Raw genomic sequence first — 17699 nt, forward strand, 5'->3', positions numbered from 1 at the left:
TCAGATCAACCAGTCTTTTTACATTCCACAAAATGATGGGCTGTCTTCTGAGTGATTGTTTTCGTATTCCAGATTCAGATTCAATTTTAATTGTCATTGTCAGTGTACAGTACAGAGACAACGAAATGCATTTAGCATCTCCCTTGAAGAGCGACATAGCAAACGATTTGAATAAAAAATAATAAGTGTCCGGGGGGGGGGGGGGGGGGGGGGGGGGGGGGGGGGGGGTGGGTCACCGAGGTACGTTGTTGAGTAGAGTGACAGCCGCCGGAAAGAAGCTGTTCCTCGACCTGCTGGTTCGGGAACGGAGAGACCTGTAGCGCCTCCCGGATGGTAGGAGGGTAAACAGTCCATGGTTGGGGTGAGAGCAGTCCTTGCTGAGCGCCCTCCGCAGACAGCGCTTGCTTTGGACAGACTCGATGGAGGGGAGCGTGGAACCGGTGAGGCGTTGGGCAATTTTCACCACCCTCTGCAATGCCTTCCGGTCGGAGACAGAGCAGTTGCCATACCATACTGTGATGCAGTTGGTAAGGATGCTCTCGATGGTGCAGCGGTAGAAGTTCACCAGGATCTGAGGAGACAGATGGACCTTCTTCAGTCTCCTCAGATTCCAAAGTTCAATTACCTGTACTATGTTGGTATCTGTCCACCCGTGAGAGATGATGGTGCGGCTTTGACGATGTCTTTTTATTGGAGAAGGGAATGTTTCATTTGTGGTTACATTTCCTGCTGTGGATATTACTATACGCTAAACCTGTAGAATATTCCGTTTAATCTTTCTCAGTTATTTAGAGTCAGTACCTTTTTCCTAGAATGGAAGTACTAAATACTAGAGGCCATAGCCTTAAGGAGAGAAGGGCAAATTCTAAAGGAGATGTATGGGATAAATATTTTACACAAAGGGTGGTAGGAGCCTGGAACGTGCTTCCAGGGGTGGTGGTGGAGGCAGATACGATGGTGGTGTTTAAGAGGCTTTTGTTTAGGCACATGGATATGCAGGGAATGGAGGGATTTGGATTATGTGGCTTGGTGTCATATTTGGCACAGATATTGTGGGCCGACGGGTCTGTACCTGTGCTGAAGAATATTCGATATGAAACTGCTTAATTTTGCAAGTAATATTTCTAGATCCAAGGAGCTTAATGAACATTTCTGCAGAAAAGTAACTTTTAGTGTGAAGACCTTGCTCGATGACTTTCAATTATGTAGAAGCAGATAAAATTGAGACATTCAGACTGATATATGGATTGGAAGGGTTTAGAGGGCTATGGGCCAATGCAGGCAGGTGGGACTAGACTAATCTGTCAACTTGGACAGGGTGGGTCGAGGGGCTTGTTTCCAATGTTGTGCATCTGTATGGCTCTAAGATCAGAAGCTCATGGAATTATTTCACAACATCTGGAACTTGTGCAGGTGTGATATTCTGCAGGTAGCAAATAACTTCTTGAAATCCCTGAGGCTGAATAGAATGAAATCCAGGTAATGTCATGGAGTCAACCGGCTCAGAAACAGGCCCAACATCCCAATTCGCCCATGCTGATCAAGCCGCCCCATCTATGCTAGTCCAACTTTCACCCGTTTGGCCCATAGCACTCTAAACCTTTCCTATCAATGTACCAGTGTGTTCTTTAAATGCTGTATAATACCTGCCTCAACTACCTCCTCTGGCAGCTTGTTCCATATACCCACCATTCTTTGAGAGAAAAAGTTGCCCCTCAGGTTCCCAGTAAATATTCCCCTCGTCACCTTAAACCTGTATCCTCTGGTTCTGGATTTACCTTCCCTGAGAAAAAGACTCTGTGCATTCACCTTATCTATCCCCCTCGTGAGTTTATACACCTCTATAAGATCACCCCTCAGCCTCTTGTGCTCCAAGAAATAAAGCCCAAGCCTGCCCAACTTCTCCCTGTAGCTCATGCCCTCATGTCGAGGTAATGTGTTTGCAAATCTTCTCTGAACTAGTCGGGTCCTGAACTCTATTCGTCATCTTTCCTATATCAAGATGACCAAAACTGAACACAATACTCCAAATGTGGGCACTTTTAAGGAGAATCTTGAAGGTAAAGGGAAAGGTAGGAGCTGAAGCTGTTTACAGAAGGAATTCCGGAGGTCAGGGGTTGGGTTTTGCCGCTTGCATTGGTGTGATAATAATTGGGCGTTTCGGCAACACGGAGGGGTTGGATAGACTTGGATTGTTTTCTCTGGAACGCCAGAGGTTGAGGGGAGACTTGATAGAAGTTTATAAAGTTATGAGAGGCAGAGTTAGTGTGGACAATAAGAACCTTTTTTCCCCAGGATGGAAATGTCAAAGACTAGAAGGCATAGCTTTAAGGTGACAATGGCAACGTTTAAAGTTCAAAGTTCAACTTGCATAGGACAAGTTGTTTTTTTTAACACCAAGAGTAGTGAGTGCCTGGTAGACAGCCAGAAGCTTTTTCCCAGGATGGAAATGACTAACACTAGAGGGCTATAAGATGAGAGGGGGAAAGTTTAAAGGAGATGTGCGGGGCATTCTGCATTAACATTTGAAGACTACTAACTGTCAGTTTTTTCCTGTGATCAGATCCTCTGGTCAAGTAACTTCAGGTGATGCATGTACAGGAACAGTCAGTCGCACGGTGAGCATTGCACAAGGTGAACACCAGATCAACCAGATTGCGCTGAACCCCACAGGCACTCTCCTCTACGCTGCAACTGGTAACTGTGTTCGCATCTGGGACCTTAAGAAGTAAGGAACTTTCCCGGAACATGCCTCATTATTTTTCCATAGTAAGGGGACAGAGTTTAATTGTCTGTCAGCGAATGTAATTATTTTAACAAATCTAAAAAACAAGTAACTGTGTTAGTTTGGTTTTGTATATTGTCACGTTTACAGAGGCACAGTGAAAAGCTTTTGATGTATTGCAGTCAGTGGAAAGACTACACTACTAAGTTACAGAGATAGGTTGAATAAGTTAGGTCTTTATTCTCTGGAGCGCAGAAGGTTAAGGGGGGACCTGATAGGGGTCTTTAAAATGATGAGAGGGATAGACAGAGTTGATGTGGACAAGCTTTTCCCTTTGAGAATAGGGAAGATTCAAACAAGAGGACATGACTTCAGAATTAAGGGACAGAAGTTTAGGGGTAATATGAGGGGGAACTTCTTTACTCAGAGAGTGGTAGCGGTGTGGAATGAGCTTCCAGTGGAAGTGGTGGAGGCAGGTTCATTTGTATCATTTAAAAATAAATTGGATAGGCATATGGATGAGAAGGGAATGGAGGGTTATGGTATGAGTGCAGGCAGGTGGGACTAAGGGGAAAAAACATTTGTTTAAGAAGGAACTGCAGATGCTGGAGAATAGAAGGTTACACAAAAAAGCTGGAGAAACTCAGCGGGTGCAGCAGCATCTATGAAAAAAGTTGGAGAAGGGTTTCGGCCCGAAACGTTGCCTATTTCCTTCGCTCCATAGATGCTGCTGCACCCGCTGAGTTTCTCCAGCTTTTTTGGGAAAAAACATTTGTTCGGCACGGACTTGTAGGGCCGAGATGGCCTGTTTCCGTGCTGTAATTGTTATATGGTTATATGGTTACACATGATTACAATTGAGCTGTCCACAGTGTACAGATACAGGATAACAGGAATGACGTTTAGTGCTAGATAAAGTCCAATTAAATATAGTCCAAAGGGACTCCAATGACGTAGATGGTAGATCAGGACCGCTCTCCAGTTGTTGATAGGATGGTTCAGTTGCCTAATAAATATTAGTTCATAGTTTTTTAATATTTTGCAATATGTTATCAATTTAGTTTAGTTTAGAGGTACATACCTGCACGTCTATGAAATGTGGGAGGAAACCGGAGCTCCCGGAGAAAACCCACACGGTCACAAGGAGAACGTACAAACTCCGTACAGAGAGCACCCGTTGTCAAGATTGAACCGGGGTCCCTGGCATTGTAAGGCAGCAACTCTACCGCTGCGTATATCTGTACTGGACTATGTTTTACGATAGTTTATGCTGGACTCCAACTTTTGACTTCAGAAGTTGTTGCACTATCTCCCCGGCACATGAGTAGTGTCACGGCATCACCCCACTTGTTAGACGGGGTGGCATCAACAAAGAGTTTTTGAAACTCCAAAATATTCCCAGATTCAGGGACAGTTTCTTCCCAGCTGTTATCAGGCAACTGATCCGTCCTCTCGCCAACTAGGGAGTGGTCCTGACATCCCTTCTACCTCATTGGAGACCCTTGGACTTTACTGGACTTTATGTTACACTAAACGTTATTCTCTTTATCCTGTATCTGTGTACTCTGGACGGCTTGATTGTAACCAAGTACAGTCTTTCCACTGAGTGGATAGCAGACAACAAAAAAAGGTTTGCACTGTACCTCAGTACATGTGACAATAAACGAAACTAAAATAAAAATGCAGCAATTTGCAAAGTCTTCTTTGACAGTACTTCAGAACTCTGCGGTTACTACCATTTAGGAAGACAGAGGCAACATGTGCATTGAAATACAATTACAACCAAATTCTTGTCCAAGTCTTGACAAGGGCACTATTCTTTCTGTGTTTCTTGGTCAAACCGATTCCTGCCGTAATATGACAGCCTCACAGTGCCTGCTGACCAGTAAAGAAATCTGCCCAGCACAATCTCACAGCCAAGTTAGGATGGATTCTAAGAATTAAATTATATAATGTAACGCTTTCAATGCATTTGATTTATTTCTACGAAAGGATATTGCACTTTGCCCTTGAAGTGGCGATTCAGATATTGGCGTTCTTTCAGAATGATGCCTCCTCAGGGTAGAAGGAGGTATTTGGTTCTTTGGAAACCTATTGAAGGACACACAGGGTTTACATGCAGTATATCAGAGACCTGGAAGACACAAGGAACTGCAGACTCTGGAATCTTGAACAAAACACAAAGTGCTGGAGGAACCGCCAACTATAAGCCGACAAACATGCACGTCTTTGAAATGTGGGAGGAATCTGACCTCCCGGAGAAAGCCCTTGGCTGGTCAGGTAGCATCAGTGGAGGGAATGGAAGAGTGACATTTTGGATCGGGACCCTTTCATCCACGGTTCTTCCTACAGCTGGTACTAATTTATCTCTCATTCGTTGTTATAGAATTCAACCTGTAGGAAAACTCATGGGTCACATTGGTCCTGTGATGTGCCTCACAGTGGAGAGAGCAGCGGCTAAACATGATTTGGTCATCACTGGCTCTAAAGACCATTATGTGAAGGTAAGGTTTTTCATGACCCAAAGCTCCACTCCCAGAACCACACTCTCTCCCTGCTCCCTGACGCAAACCTTCATGGTATCTAAAACACAAAGTGCTGGAAGACCTTTATCATTCAGTCTGAAGAAGGGCTCCGAGCAAAAATGTCATCTGTTCCTTTTCTCCAGAGATGCTGCCTGACCCGCTGAGTTACTCTAACATTTTGTGTCTATCTGCTGGAGGAATTCAGAGGGTCAAGCAGCATCTGTGCAGGGAATAGAGAGACAACGTTTCAGGTCGGGACTCTTCTTTACACTCAGCCTTCACATGATCGGTATCATGCACTGCTCTGCCTACAGAAAAGATTAACAAGTGAGATTACACGAACATAGGAACTAGGAGGAGACTCCCCATATCCCCCTTTTTAGATTCATTAAATAGCATAGCACAGGAACAGGCCCTTCGGCCCACAATGCCCATACTGAACACGATGGTTAGACTAATCCCCTCTACCTGCATGTGAACCACATCTCCCCCATTCCCTGCACATCCATGTGCCTAACTAAAATCTCTTAAAAGTCACCATCATATCTGCCTCCACCACCATCCCGACAGTGTGTTCCAGGCACCCACCATTCGCTGTGTAAAACCACATCTCCCCTCTCACCTTAAAGCTGTGTCCTCTAGGCTTTGACCTTTCCAACCTGGGTAAAATTGTTCTGGTCTACACAGATAAGACACCCTATCTATGCCTCCCATAATTTTAAATACTTCTATCAAGACTGAAATGTCATCTGGACAATCCCTCCAGAATCCATTCCCCGCTGATGAACTCCAAGGCTCCTGGCATTCAGTCATCAAAAACCTGTAGAAACAAGGAAATGCAGATGCTGGTTTACATAAAAGGCACAATGTGCTGGAGTAACTCAGCAGGTCAGGCAACATCTCTGGAAAACATTGGATGGTGATGTTTTAGGTCAGGACCCTTCAGACTGATCTAGAGCGGAGGAGAACCTCTTCAAAGAAAGCATACTTTGAGACTTTGCTGCAGAGCAGGAGAATGTGGATTAAAGGAACTGCAGATGCTGATTTACAAAAAAAAATCAATCTAAAACCAACCCAAAACATCACCTATTCATGCCCTCCAGAGATGCTGAGTTACTCCAGCATCTGAAATTTCTAGCCTGATATCTCTTCAGAGTTTAATCTGCAGAACTCTATATTCTTTTTAAATTATCTTGGAATATGTTTAGATGTTCAAGTACTAACAAATATGTATTTGCTCTGCAGAAGTTTGAAATAGCTGAGAGTACTCTGGGAAATGTTGGTCCCACACATAATTTTGAGCCTCCACACTACGACGGGATTGAATCTCTGGGAATCCATGGAGACATCCTGTTTAGTGGATCGAGAGACAATGGAATCAAAAAATGGGACTTGGAAGGACAAGAACTAATACAGGTGCGCAAATGGATCCCTGACTCTGCCTTTAAAACAGGAGACTTCAGATAAGTTTTTTTCTAAAAGCAAGCGGTACATCGGTAGAATTGTTGCCTTACCACACCAGAGACCCGGGTTCGATCCTGACTACGGGTGCTGTCTGTACGGAGTTTGTACATTCTCCCTGTGACCACATGGGTTTTCTCCAGGTGCAGGTTTGGAGGTTAATAGGCTCTGTAAATTGTAAATTTTCCCTAGTGTGTAGAATAATGTTAGTGTACACTGGTCACTGGGGTGATCACTGCTCGACGTGGACTCGGGCCAAAGAGCCTGTTCCCGCGCTGTATCTCTAAAGTCTAAAGTCAAATATTTATGTTCAAGGAGGAATCTTGTTGCATGCCTTTACCTTTCTTTATCCACAACTATTGAACCCACTCATCGTGATTCTTGTCACTAATAGTATCTGCATCTCGTGTGGGCTTTTAGCCAGCACCATGCCATTTGTAAATTTGGATATTTCACACAGTGTTCCCATCTTGATTTTGGATTTTGGCGACACAGCACGGAAACAGGCCCTTCGGACCTCTGAGTCTGCGTTAAACAGCAAACATACACTAACACTGTCCTACACACACTAGGGACAATTTACAATGTTTTACCCAAAGCCAATTAACCTATAAACCTGTACGTATTTGGAGTGTGGGAGGAAACCGGAACACCCGGAAGAAACCCACATGGTCATGAGAACATACAAACTCCATACAGACAGCACCCATACTCGGGATCGAACCCAGGTCTCTGGCGCCGTAAGGCAGCAACTCTACCGCTGCACCACTTGCCCCCCCCCCCCCAAATCCATGAAATCAAATGATGGGAAGTCATTTAGACAGGTACATGGATAGGGGTGTTTAGAGGGATATGGGCCTTCTTGGGTGGCATTAGAGTCATACAACTCTAAGAAGAAATGTTCATCTAAGGAGATTTTTATCATTTTATATTTTGCAATTTATTACATGGACTGGAAACGATTAGAGGGATGTGGGCTTGACACGGGCAAATGGGACTGGCTTAGATGGAGAATTTGATCGGCATGGATAGGTTGGGTTGAAGGGCCTGTTACCGTGTTGTATGTCTAATGCTACTGAAGATGGATCTATCTGTTAATAGAAATCATGCTTTTAGTTTAATTTAGTTTAATACTGTGTGGAAACAGGCCCTTCAGCCCAATTCGTCAATGCCGACCAAGATGTCCCATTTATGCTATTTGTTTGGCCCACATCCCTCCAAACCTTTCCTATCTATGTAAAATATTGTGAATTATAAGATGACCAAACAAAAATCACTTTAAAGATGAGTATTTATATGCAGCAGCAGCTTTGCTGTCTTACATCTTACAGCAACAGATACCCGCGTTCGATCCTAACTTTAGGTACAGTCTGTACGGAGTTTGTACATTCTCCCCGTAACCGCAAGGGTTTTCCCCTGGTGCACTGGTTTCCACCCAGAATCCAAAGACGTGCAGGTTTGTAGGTTAATTGGCTTCTGTAAACTGCCTCGAGCGTGTAGGATAGAACTAGTGTACGGGGGATCAATGGTCAGCAAGGACTGAGTGGGCCGAAGACCCTGTTTCCACACAGTATCTCTAAACTAAATGCTCGATTTCTATTAAAATATATTAATCTTCAGTAGCATTAGAGTTATACAATACGGAAACAGGCCCTTCAGCCCAACTTGTCCATGCCAGCCAAGTGGCTTCATCTAAGCTCGTCCCACTTGCCCGTCAAGCCCACATCCCTCTAACAGTTCCCTATCTGTTATAATAAATTGCAAATTATAAAATGGCAAAAATCTCCTTAGATGAGTATTTCTTCAAAGATTGGGATGAGAATTGTTATATTTCCATGTAACAGTAAGTATTCATGTTACTTTAATTTTATTTAGCAAATCCCAAACGCTCACAAAGATTGGGTGTGCGCGCTGGCATTTGTCCCAGGTCGTGACATGTTGCTAAGTGGTTGCCGAGGGGGAATACTTAAAGTTTGGAACATCGACAACTTCACCCTGCTGGGAGAGATCAGAGGGCATGACAGTCCTATTAATGCCATAATTCGTCAATGCCGACCAAGATGTCCCATTTATGCTATTGTTTGGCCCACATCCCTCCAAACCTTTCCTATCTATGTAAAATATTGTGAATTATAAGATGACCAAACAAAAATCACTTTAAAGATGAGTATTTATATGCAGCGGCAGCTTTGCTGTCTTACAGCAACAGATACCCGCGTTCGATCCTAACTTTAGGTACTGTCTGTACGGAGTTTGTACATTCTCCCCGTAACCGCAAGGGTTTTCCCCACGTGCACTGGTTTCCACCCAGAATCCAAAGACGTGCAGGTTTGTAGGTTAATTGGCTTCTGTAAACTGCCTCGAGTGTGTAGGATAGAACTAGTGTACGGGGGATCAATGGTCAGCAAGGACTGGGTGGGCCGAAGACCCTGTTTCCACACAGTATCTCTAAACTAAATGCTCGATTTCTATTAAAATATATTAATCTTCAGTAGCATTAGAGTTATACAACACGGAAACAGGACCTTCAGCCCAACTTGACCATGCCGACCAAGTGGCTTCATCTAAGCTCGTCTCACTTGCCCGTCAAGCCCACATCGCTCTAACGGTTCCCTATCTGTTATAATAAATTTCAAATTATAAAATGGCAAAAATCTCCTTAGATGAGTATTTCTTCAAAGATTGTGATGAGAATTGTTATATTTCCATGTAAAAGTAAGTATTCATGTTACTTTAATTTTATTTAGCAAATCCCAAACGCTCACAAAGATTGGGTGTGCGCGCTGGCATTTGTCCCAGGTCGTGACATGTTGCTAAGTGGTTGCCGAGGGGGAATACTTAAAGTTTGGAACATCGACAACTTCACCCTGCTGGGAGAGATCAGAGGGCATGACAGTCCTATTAATGCCATCTGCACAAACTCCAGCAGGATTTTCACTGCATCCAGGTAGGTTTAGTTTAGTTTATGATTGCCACATGTGCTGAGGTACAGTGAAATGCTTCTGTTTGCAAGCTAACCAGTCAAGACAAGCCTGTACAATCAAGCCACCTACAGTGTGCACAAAAGGATAAAGGGGACATTTCAGTGCAAAGATATAACGTTGAACAACATTTTAGTGCAAAAATATAACGTTGAGTGTCATTAATACTTCAATTATTTACAAGCATCTTTGCCAAGAAAGGGAACACTTGTTTTATGCTGGGGAAAGTAGAGGAGAAGTTTCAGAATATGGACAGTCTTGGTTTCTTTCCCTATAATTTGTGATGCATTTTAAAAACTGCTATTAGAAATTAACACTTTTAAACTGTTACGATGAATTTAATCTCTTGGATTTAATGAAAACATTGTCACAGAAGGCTGTAGAGGCCAAATCAATGGATATTTTTAAGGCGGAGATTGACAAATTCTTGATTAGTATGGGTGACAGGGGTGATGGGACAAAGGCAGGAGAATGGGGTTGGGAGGGAAAGATAGATCAGCCATGATTGAATGGTGGAGTAGACTTGATGGGCCGAATGGCCTAATTGTGCTCCTAGAACTTATGCATTTATGAACAAGATTGCTTTTGGATTCCTGAATTAAAGAGATTGGAGCAATAAATCTTTGATTTTTTTTAAGTTTCATTTTAACTTTGAGGTGTTATGCTGCATCGGCTCCATTCATTTTATCCAGTGGATTACATTTTGAATAATCATGTTTGCTTGTATCCTTCAGCTACAGGCGTTCCTTCGATTCCACATGCACAGGTCCACTGGATTAGCAACTAAATGTCACAACACAGTTGTACCAGGGAGATCTCCCACCCAGATACTGGTTTCGGTGAAGTGCAGCTGCCCTGAATGAGACCATCAACTTTGCAGATGTTTGAGGCTTCCACTTTCGATGGGGTCATAAGCATCTGTACAGTTACATGGGGTAAAAGCTGGCAGTGTCACGGGGACAGTTAGACTTCCCAACCATCCTTATGTTTATTGGCCAGATGTTGCTCACAACATACATTTGTCACCAGAGTAGACACCAAGAGCTGCAGATGCCGGCATTGTCAGCAAAAGACACAAAGTGCTGAAGTAACTCTACGGGTCAGGCAGCATCTCTGGAGAACATGGATAGATGACGTTTCTGGTTGGGACCTTTCAGACTGAAGAACTTTTCTGACTTTCTTTAGAACTTTCTTCAAATGTGCTCTGAGATCTATGAGGAGGAATTTTTTTAGCCGGATGTTGGTGAATCTGTGGAATGTGGAGGCCAAGTCAATGGATATTTTTAAGACAGACATTGACAGATTCTTCATTTGCACAGGTGTTATGGGGGGAAAGCAGAAGAATGGGGTTGAGAGGAAAAGATAGATCAGTCATGATTGAATGGCCGTTGTAGATCTGATGGCCCAAATGGCCAAATTCTGCTCGTATCTTATGAACTTCAGACTGAGTCTGAAGAAGGATCCCGACCCGAAAAATCGCCTTTCCATGTTTTCCAGAGCAGCTGCCTGACACACTGAGTTACTCCAGCATCAAAATTGGGGATTCTTTGAGAAACCACGTTCTCCAATAATCATTCGAAACAAGAACAAACTTAAGTATCTCCCATTAGGTTCTTTCGTAAATGTTTAGCATTAATTGACAAATCTTAGTATTTTCCTTGCATCATCCATCTGTTGACTCCATCCATAATACACCCAAAGTGTCTTATGTTGCTTTACTTGTGTCTTACCCGGCTTAACACTATCAGCTGCTTTTGATGACAGGATGGGAAAAAATGACATGCTTTTTTCTGATCACAATAATGTTTTCCTGAAGAGCATAGGTATTCATTCAATAATTGGATAATTAAAAAGAAGATAATTCTGGTAGACACAAGGAACTGCAGATGCTGGTTTACAAAAAAAAAGGCAAACTGCTGGAGTAACTCAGTGGGTCAGGCAGCATCTCTGGAGGACATGGAAGGGTTGGGACCGTTCTTATGACTGATTGTAATAAAGTGGGAGGGAAGCTGCTAGAGAGGAGGGGGCAGGACCAAGCCAGACAAGTGATGTGGAAAAAAAATCACAGTGCTGGAGTATCTCAGCAGGTCAGGCAACATCCCAGGAGAATATGGATAGGTAACGTTTCAAGAAGAATGGTCCTATCATTGCCATCCATGTTCTCCAGAGAAACTACCTGACCCACTGAGTTACTCCAGCACTCTGTGTCTTTTTATGGAAACCAGCATCTGCAGTTCCTTGTTTCTAAGTGATAGGTGGATACAAGTGCGGGGGGTGTTTGGCAGATAGGTCAATTGTATTTTATTGTCATATGTCCCAAAACAGAACAATTTGAAGGTTGAAGGCCAGAGATGTAAAGGAGACAAAAGCCTGTGAGATAAGAAGTGTGAAATGGGAAGCCAGAGGACGGAACAGCCTCAGATGGCTGTGGAGGCCATGCCAATGGCGCAGATTGGAATATTCTTGATTAGTAAGGGTGTCAGGGGTAATAGGGAGAAGGCAGGAGAATGGGGTTGAGAGGGAAAGATAGATGTTTGAATGGTGAAGTAGACTTGATCGGCCGAATGGCCTTATTCTGGTCCTATAACTTATGAACATGAAATAAAGGAGAAGGGGAGGAGAGAAGGGATATAGATGAAAGGGGACGGGAATCAGACATCTACTGGTTGCGTCTTTTTCTCTCTTGCATCTTTCATACTTGCATTATATCTCTGTCTCTCTTTTTTCTCTTTCCTTTCTGCTGCAGTGATTGCCGGGTAAAGCTATGGAATTATGTGGCGGGTCTTACTCCTTGTTTACCTCGACGTGTCCTTGCCATTAAGAGCCGTGCCAGTAGCATACCTTAAACCCCTGATTTCTGCTCTTCTCTGCACTTAGTTCATCTTCGCTGCTCATCGGTACAGTGGTTTGTCTACTAAAACTTTCTAATTAAAGCAAAAGTCGTGAAACCATGTGCGCCATGTTGAACATTAACCCAGCGGGTTTTCAAAATCGGTATTACGTTTTATCAACGGGATTTAATTTAATCTGAAAACCCAATACCTCTTGGTCAACTCTTCTCCAGAAGAGTTCTTCGGTGCTTTCATTGATGGCCAACAATGTGAATTGGTGATCATGTAAGGAAATCAACCAGATGGTGGTGGTCTAGTTGTGGCATTAGGACAGTGAACGCCCTCTCAGAGTCTTCAAACACAGAGACAAGCAAAGTGCATTGGCATAGATGTTACCGCAATGACACTGCATCATCTTACGATAGACACTTAGTGCTGGAGTAACTCAGCGGGTCAGGGCAGCATCCCTGGAGAAAAGGAATAGGTGACATTTTAAGTCGAGTCCCTTCTTCAGACTGAGAGGGGAGAGGGAAACAAGATATACGTAAAGGTTCAGGACAAATCAAAGCCAGCACCGATGACTCGAGAAAGGTAGACCCCACAATGGTCCATTGTTGGCTGTGGACGAGGTGATAAAGTGACACAAACAGTGAAACTAGCAGAACGACTAGAGTGGGGGAGGGATGGAGAGAGGGAATGCAAGTATTTCTTGAAATTAGACAATTCACTATTCACACTGCTGAGTTTTAAGTTGCCCTAACGAAATATGAGGTGCTGACCTCCAATTTGCGTGTGGCCCCACTCTGACAGTGAAGAAGACCCAGATCAGTATGGGAATGGGAATGGGAGTTAAAATGCTCGGCAACCAGGAGATCGCGCATGCTAAGACGAAGGTGTTGAGCACCATCTTAAATTGTGTGAAGTGGGGTGTCTTGACAACCGAGGTATCCCGAGTGAGTGAGAGGAACACTGGTGAGGGTTCTTCAATCTGCAGAAGGACACATGCTGGCCACCTAATTTCACACTTTTAATTTCCGCTTAATTGTGTGTATAACATCAGATAACTCCGGCCATCAATCTGACAGATGCAACACGAGTGCAGGAGGAGATTATAATGTAAAGACTTGGAAGTGGATAAAATTGTTTAAAAAAATATCTAAATCTGTATGATTTTGTATCCTATGCTTTTATTTAGCCTGTTTACACTAAAACTGTGTAAAAGTCACATATCTATATCCACGTTACTTTATAAATGGGGAAAATGCTATAATTTCAAATTCCTCTGTAAACTAAAGTTTATCATTGTAAACTTCCTCTTGATTATATATATAGCTTGACTTTCCAGAATATCATATGAAAGTACCTGTAGTAAGAATATAATCAAATATATATTTGATTATTTTCTTACTCATAAAAAAGGATAGTGTTACTCTTACAACTGTGTCTGATTTTATGCATGTTTAGAGGTAAAGTTATAATGTTACACCAACTAAATGCTAGAAGTTTGGAAGGATGAGTAGAATATGCCATCAAGAACTGGTTGTGTTTTAGAGTTCTGGAGTCATCCAGCACGGAAACATTGTTTTGGTCCAACTCCTCCAAGAGGCCCCATCTAAGCTAGTCCCATTTGCCCGCATTTGGTCCAACTCCCTCTAAGAGTTTCCTATCCTTAAATAGGAATGAGTAAGGCGGCACAGTGGTGCAGCGGGAGAGTTGCAGCCTGACAACGCTAGAGACCCGGGTTCGGTCCTGACCGCAGGTGCTGTCTGTACGGAGTTTGCACATTGTCCCTGTGGACGCATGAGTTTTCTCCGGGTGCTCCAGTTTCCTCCTACACTCCAAAAACCTACAGGTTTTAAAGGTTGATTGGGTTTTGTAAAATTGTCCCTAGTGTGTAGGATCGTGCTACTGTACAGGGTGATCGCTGATCGGCACGAACTCGGTGGGCCGAAAGGTCTCTTTCCGTGCTGTAATCTCTGAAGTTTAAAGAGCACCAATCTAAATTAAGTATTTGACCGGAAAATAATGAGATGAGTTGGCTGTCTGTGTTTATTTGGGTTTATTATTGTCACGTGTACCATGAAAGAGTGAAAAGCTTTGGTTTGCATTTACCTGTATTCCAATAATTTGACTAGTATTTTGCATGAATAGAATCAAGACAAGCACAAGTACAAAAGAAAGAGTGATTAGAAAGATATTTCCCTGTATATGCTCTTGAGAGCTATTCAGAAGAAGCTCTTCAAAGTTCTGCCGAGTCTGCTGAAAATGCTCAGCAGATGACAAATGTCAAGGTGGAATCTAGTAATTGGGTATGGTTGGTGCTCATGCCCATGGTGATTTGATTTTATGAGATCTTTTGATATTTTCTGATGTAAAGTGAGCTGATTTAGTTTTGTAATAAAAAGCTCACTGCCCACAAAGCATCTATCAAGTGATCTGAAATTGTTATGCATGGCATTGTTCGTTATGTATATTTGTGTGATAAGAAGCCGAGATAGCTGACTGCTGTTATTTGATTTCTTAAAGTGTCTTTACCATTTCTTTCAGTGACTGTAGAATAAAAACTTGGACTGCTAAAGGATTAAAAAACGGGTACGTTATGGACATTAGAGACAGCGGCCAGGAACTCTCTTGACACCATCCAAGGGTGCACTTCATGCCATAAACTATTCTTTGAGGAGAACAGTGAGAGAATGAACTGGAAAGCGGCCAGCCAAGGATTTCTCAGCTGAAGAAGAAAAACATTGGGAATTATTGTGTAGCAAGATGGGGACTGCGAGCAGTAATCTTTGCAAGGATCGGGCCACAAATATAATTCTCAACAGCACAAACAGTGAAATCGTCATAGCAACAAACATTTTGAATCGCACTGCAGCTTTATAAATCTGACAAAAGCTTGGTGCCTTTTCTGCACATGTAAGAACAAAATTATGTTTCATTTCCTACATTAATCTATGTACTATTAATAATTCCGCAGATTCCTTCTGTGATCTTGTCCTCCAGATTCACATTCACTAATCTTCATTTTGCCACAGCAGTGTAATTGGAAGGTGATGACTTCCACCAAAGAAGAACGGAGATGTTGAACCAGGCTTTGGATGTGGAAACCCAACAAGTTCTAGTCAACTGGACCACCAAAGCTGGACAAGGACAATGTTGCTCTAGATGGCTTCCATTGTCAATGGTTTGGTGACTCTTCCAAAAGAAAACAAAACAGGGGCTGCACAATGATATGGTCTTACAGTGCTGCTTTGGATCAGATATTGTAATTCATACTGTGAGCCCATGCGGTCAAAAACTATTATGTCTAAATATTCATAGGGCCAGTGTTCTGCCACTGCCATTATTACATAAATCCTTCCCGGAAAATCAGAACCTCAGATTGGCTGTTCTTATCCAAATGATGGATAATCAACCATACTTCACTAAGTAACATTTCTTCTCTGCAATGAAGTGTGCAAGTGTGAGTTCTTAATTTGGCTTTACTGTACCATGCATCCCATTGTAGCATTTCAGAGACAGGTTCATAGGACAGTTGCTTGAATGAAAATAATTGTCCTTCAGGATATGACGTCTATCATCATAAGTAGTAAACTGGTGTTTGCTATTGCAAGCACTGCTAAAACTATTAGATAAAAGCACAACTTCAGGGTCTTACTACAAATAAATCGAGACTAGTTGGATGTCTCCGATCACTGTCTCTGACCTCTCCGAGCTAAACTGATGGAATTAACTTTCATAAAGGTATGTCAGCACACTTGACAACAATTATCTTTATCTTCAGTGAAAAACATTGTGGTTCTAAGTACAGTATTCAAATATAGATTTATTTTGAGGGATGTCTTGAAATACCATTAAAGACAAATAATTTAACAGATGTATTCATATCTCTAAGGCAAAAAAAACTACAATCTTAAAACCTTGGGCTTGGTGTGACTTACATTATCCAAGTCTATTGATTTGGATAATGTAAATTGTAATCTCAGCAGTTATTGCAGATGCAGTGACTATAAGATATTCCAATCATCCATATCACATATCTTCAATCTCTGCCTTTAATTCTATATTTCTTCCCCTACAATATGCATGTTCACTTCTAACTAAATGGAACCGAATATCCAAACAAAACTCATTTGTTTATAATGCTCTTGATGGATTCCATTGTCAACGGTTTGGTGAATCATCCAAAGATTTTAAATGTATCTGGACTTAATCGCTTCCTGAATCTAATCTCCAAAACCAGGTAATTCTGTTCTAAAATTAATGATGATACATACTTAAAGAATGGCCATTCTTTTCAGGGGTCTTTTCCTGTGGCATTTTGCAATCCAAAATTTTGCAGACAATGATTAAACGCAGGAAGTTATAGGTCAGTTATTTATATACATTAGATCTATTAGATAACTTCAGGGTCTTACAACAAATAAATCTAGACTAGTTGTGATTTAGAAATCCAATTCCACAGTGTGACAACTGTGGAATTGGATTTGTTGAAATGAACAGGTTTTTTGGCTTGGCCACCTCTAACTTCTCCAAAACAAAGTGTGTTTTGTAAGTAGATGGATGTAATTTTTTTCCCCACACAACAGAAAGATCCATGTTTTTTTCTCTCTTCTACACAAAATTAAGTTACCTGTGTCATTGAAGCTTATTTATGTGTTTTCAGAGCTGTATCTCATTTTTTGCCCTATAGACCAAGGTAATGCCCTTCAGTGAATAGAATCCTTGTTTAAACCTTAGAAACACAAGGAACTACAGAAGGTAGACAAAAATGCTGGAGAAACGCAGCGGGTGAGGCAGCATCTATGGAGTGAAGGAATAGGTGACATTTCAGGCCGAGACCCTTCTTCAGACTTAAACAAGGAACTACAGATGCTGGTTTACCAAAAAGGACACAAAGTGCCAGAGTACCCCAGCAGGTCAGGCAGCATCTCTGGAGAACATGAACATTTTGGGTTGGGAGCTTTTTCCTAAAGAAGGTTATTGACCCAAATCGTTGTCTATCTATGTTCTCCAGAGATGCTGCCTGACCCGCTGGGGTACTCTGGCACTTTTTGTCCTTTTTGGTAAACCTGCATCTGCAGTTCCTATTGTTCTAGAACACATAGTAATATAATTTGACTTACACCTTTGATTTAATTCACACTGGGCAGCTTACACCCCAGTGGTATGAACA

General features: G+C 42.3%; 1 protein-coding gene across 1 annotated transcript in view; it reads left to right on the forward strand.

Moving 5' to 3' along the window:
• Window positions 1–17402, forward strand: part of kif21b (kinesin family member 21B) — a 113633-nt gene extending 96231 nt beyond the window's left edge. Inside the window, exons 31-35 of the mRNA XM_055654621.1 lie at window positions 2564–2728; window positions 5112–5229; window positions 6496–6666; window positions 9459–9658; window positions 15071–17402. Of these exons, the coding sequence (XP_055510596.1) occupies window positions 2564–2728; window positions 5112–5229; window positions 6496–6666; window positions 9459–9658; window positions 15071–15158 (742 nt within the window). The 3' untranslated portion in view covers window positions 15159–17402. The remainder of the gene's footprint in view (window positions 1–2563; window positions 2729–5111; window positions 5230–6495; window positions 6667–9458; window positions 9659–15070) is intronic.
• The last annotated feature ends 297 nt before the right edge of the window (window positions 17403–17699 follow it).

Source organism: Leucoraja erinacea, chromosome 24, assembly GCF_028641065.1.
Source record: "Leucoraja erinacea ecotype New England chromosome 24, Leri_hhj_1, whole genome shotgun sequence".
Lineage (NCBI taxonomy): Eukaryota > Metazoa > Chordata > Chondrichthyes > Rajiformes > Rajidae > Leucoraja > Leucoraja erinaceus.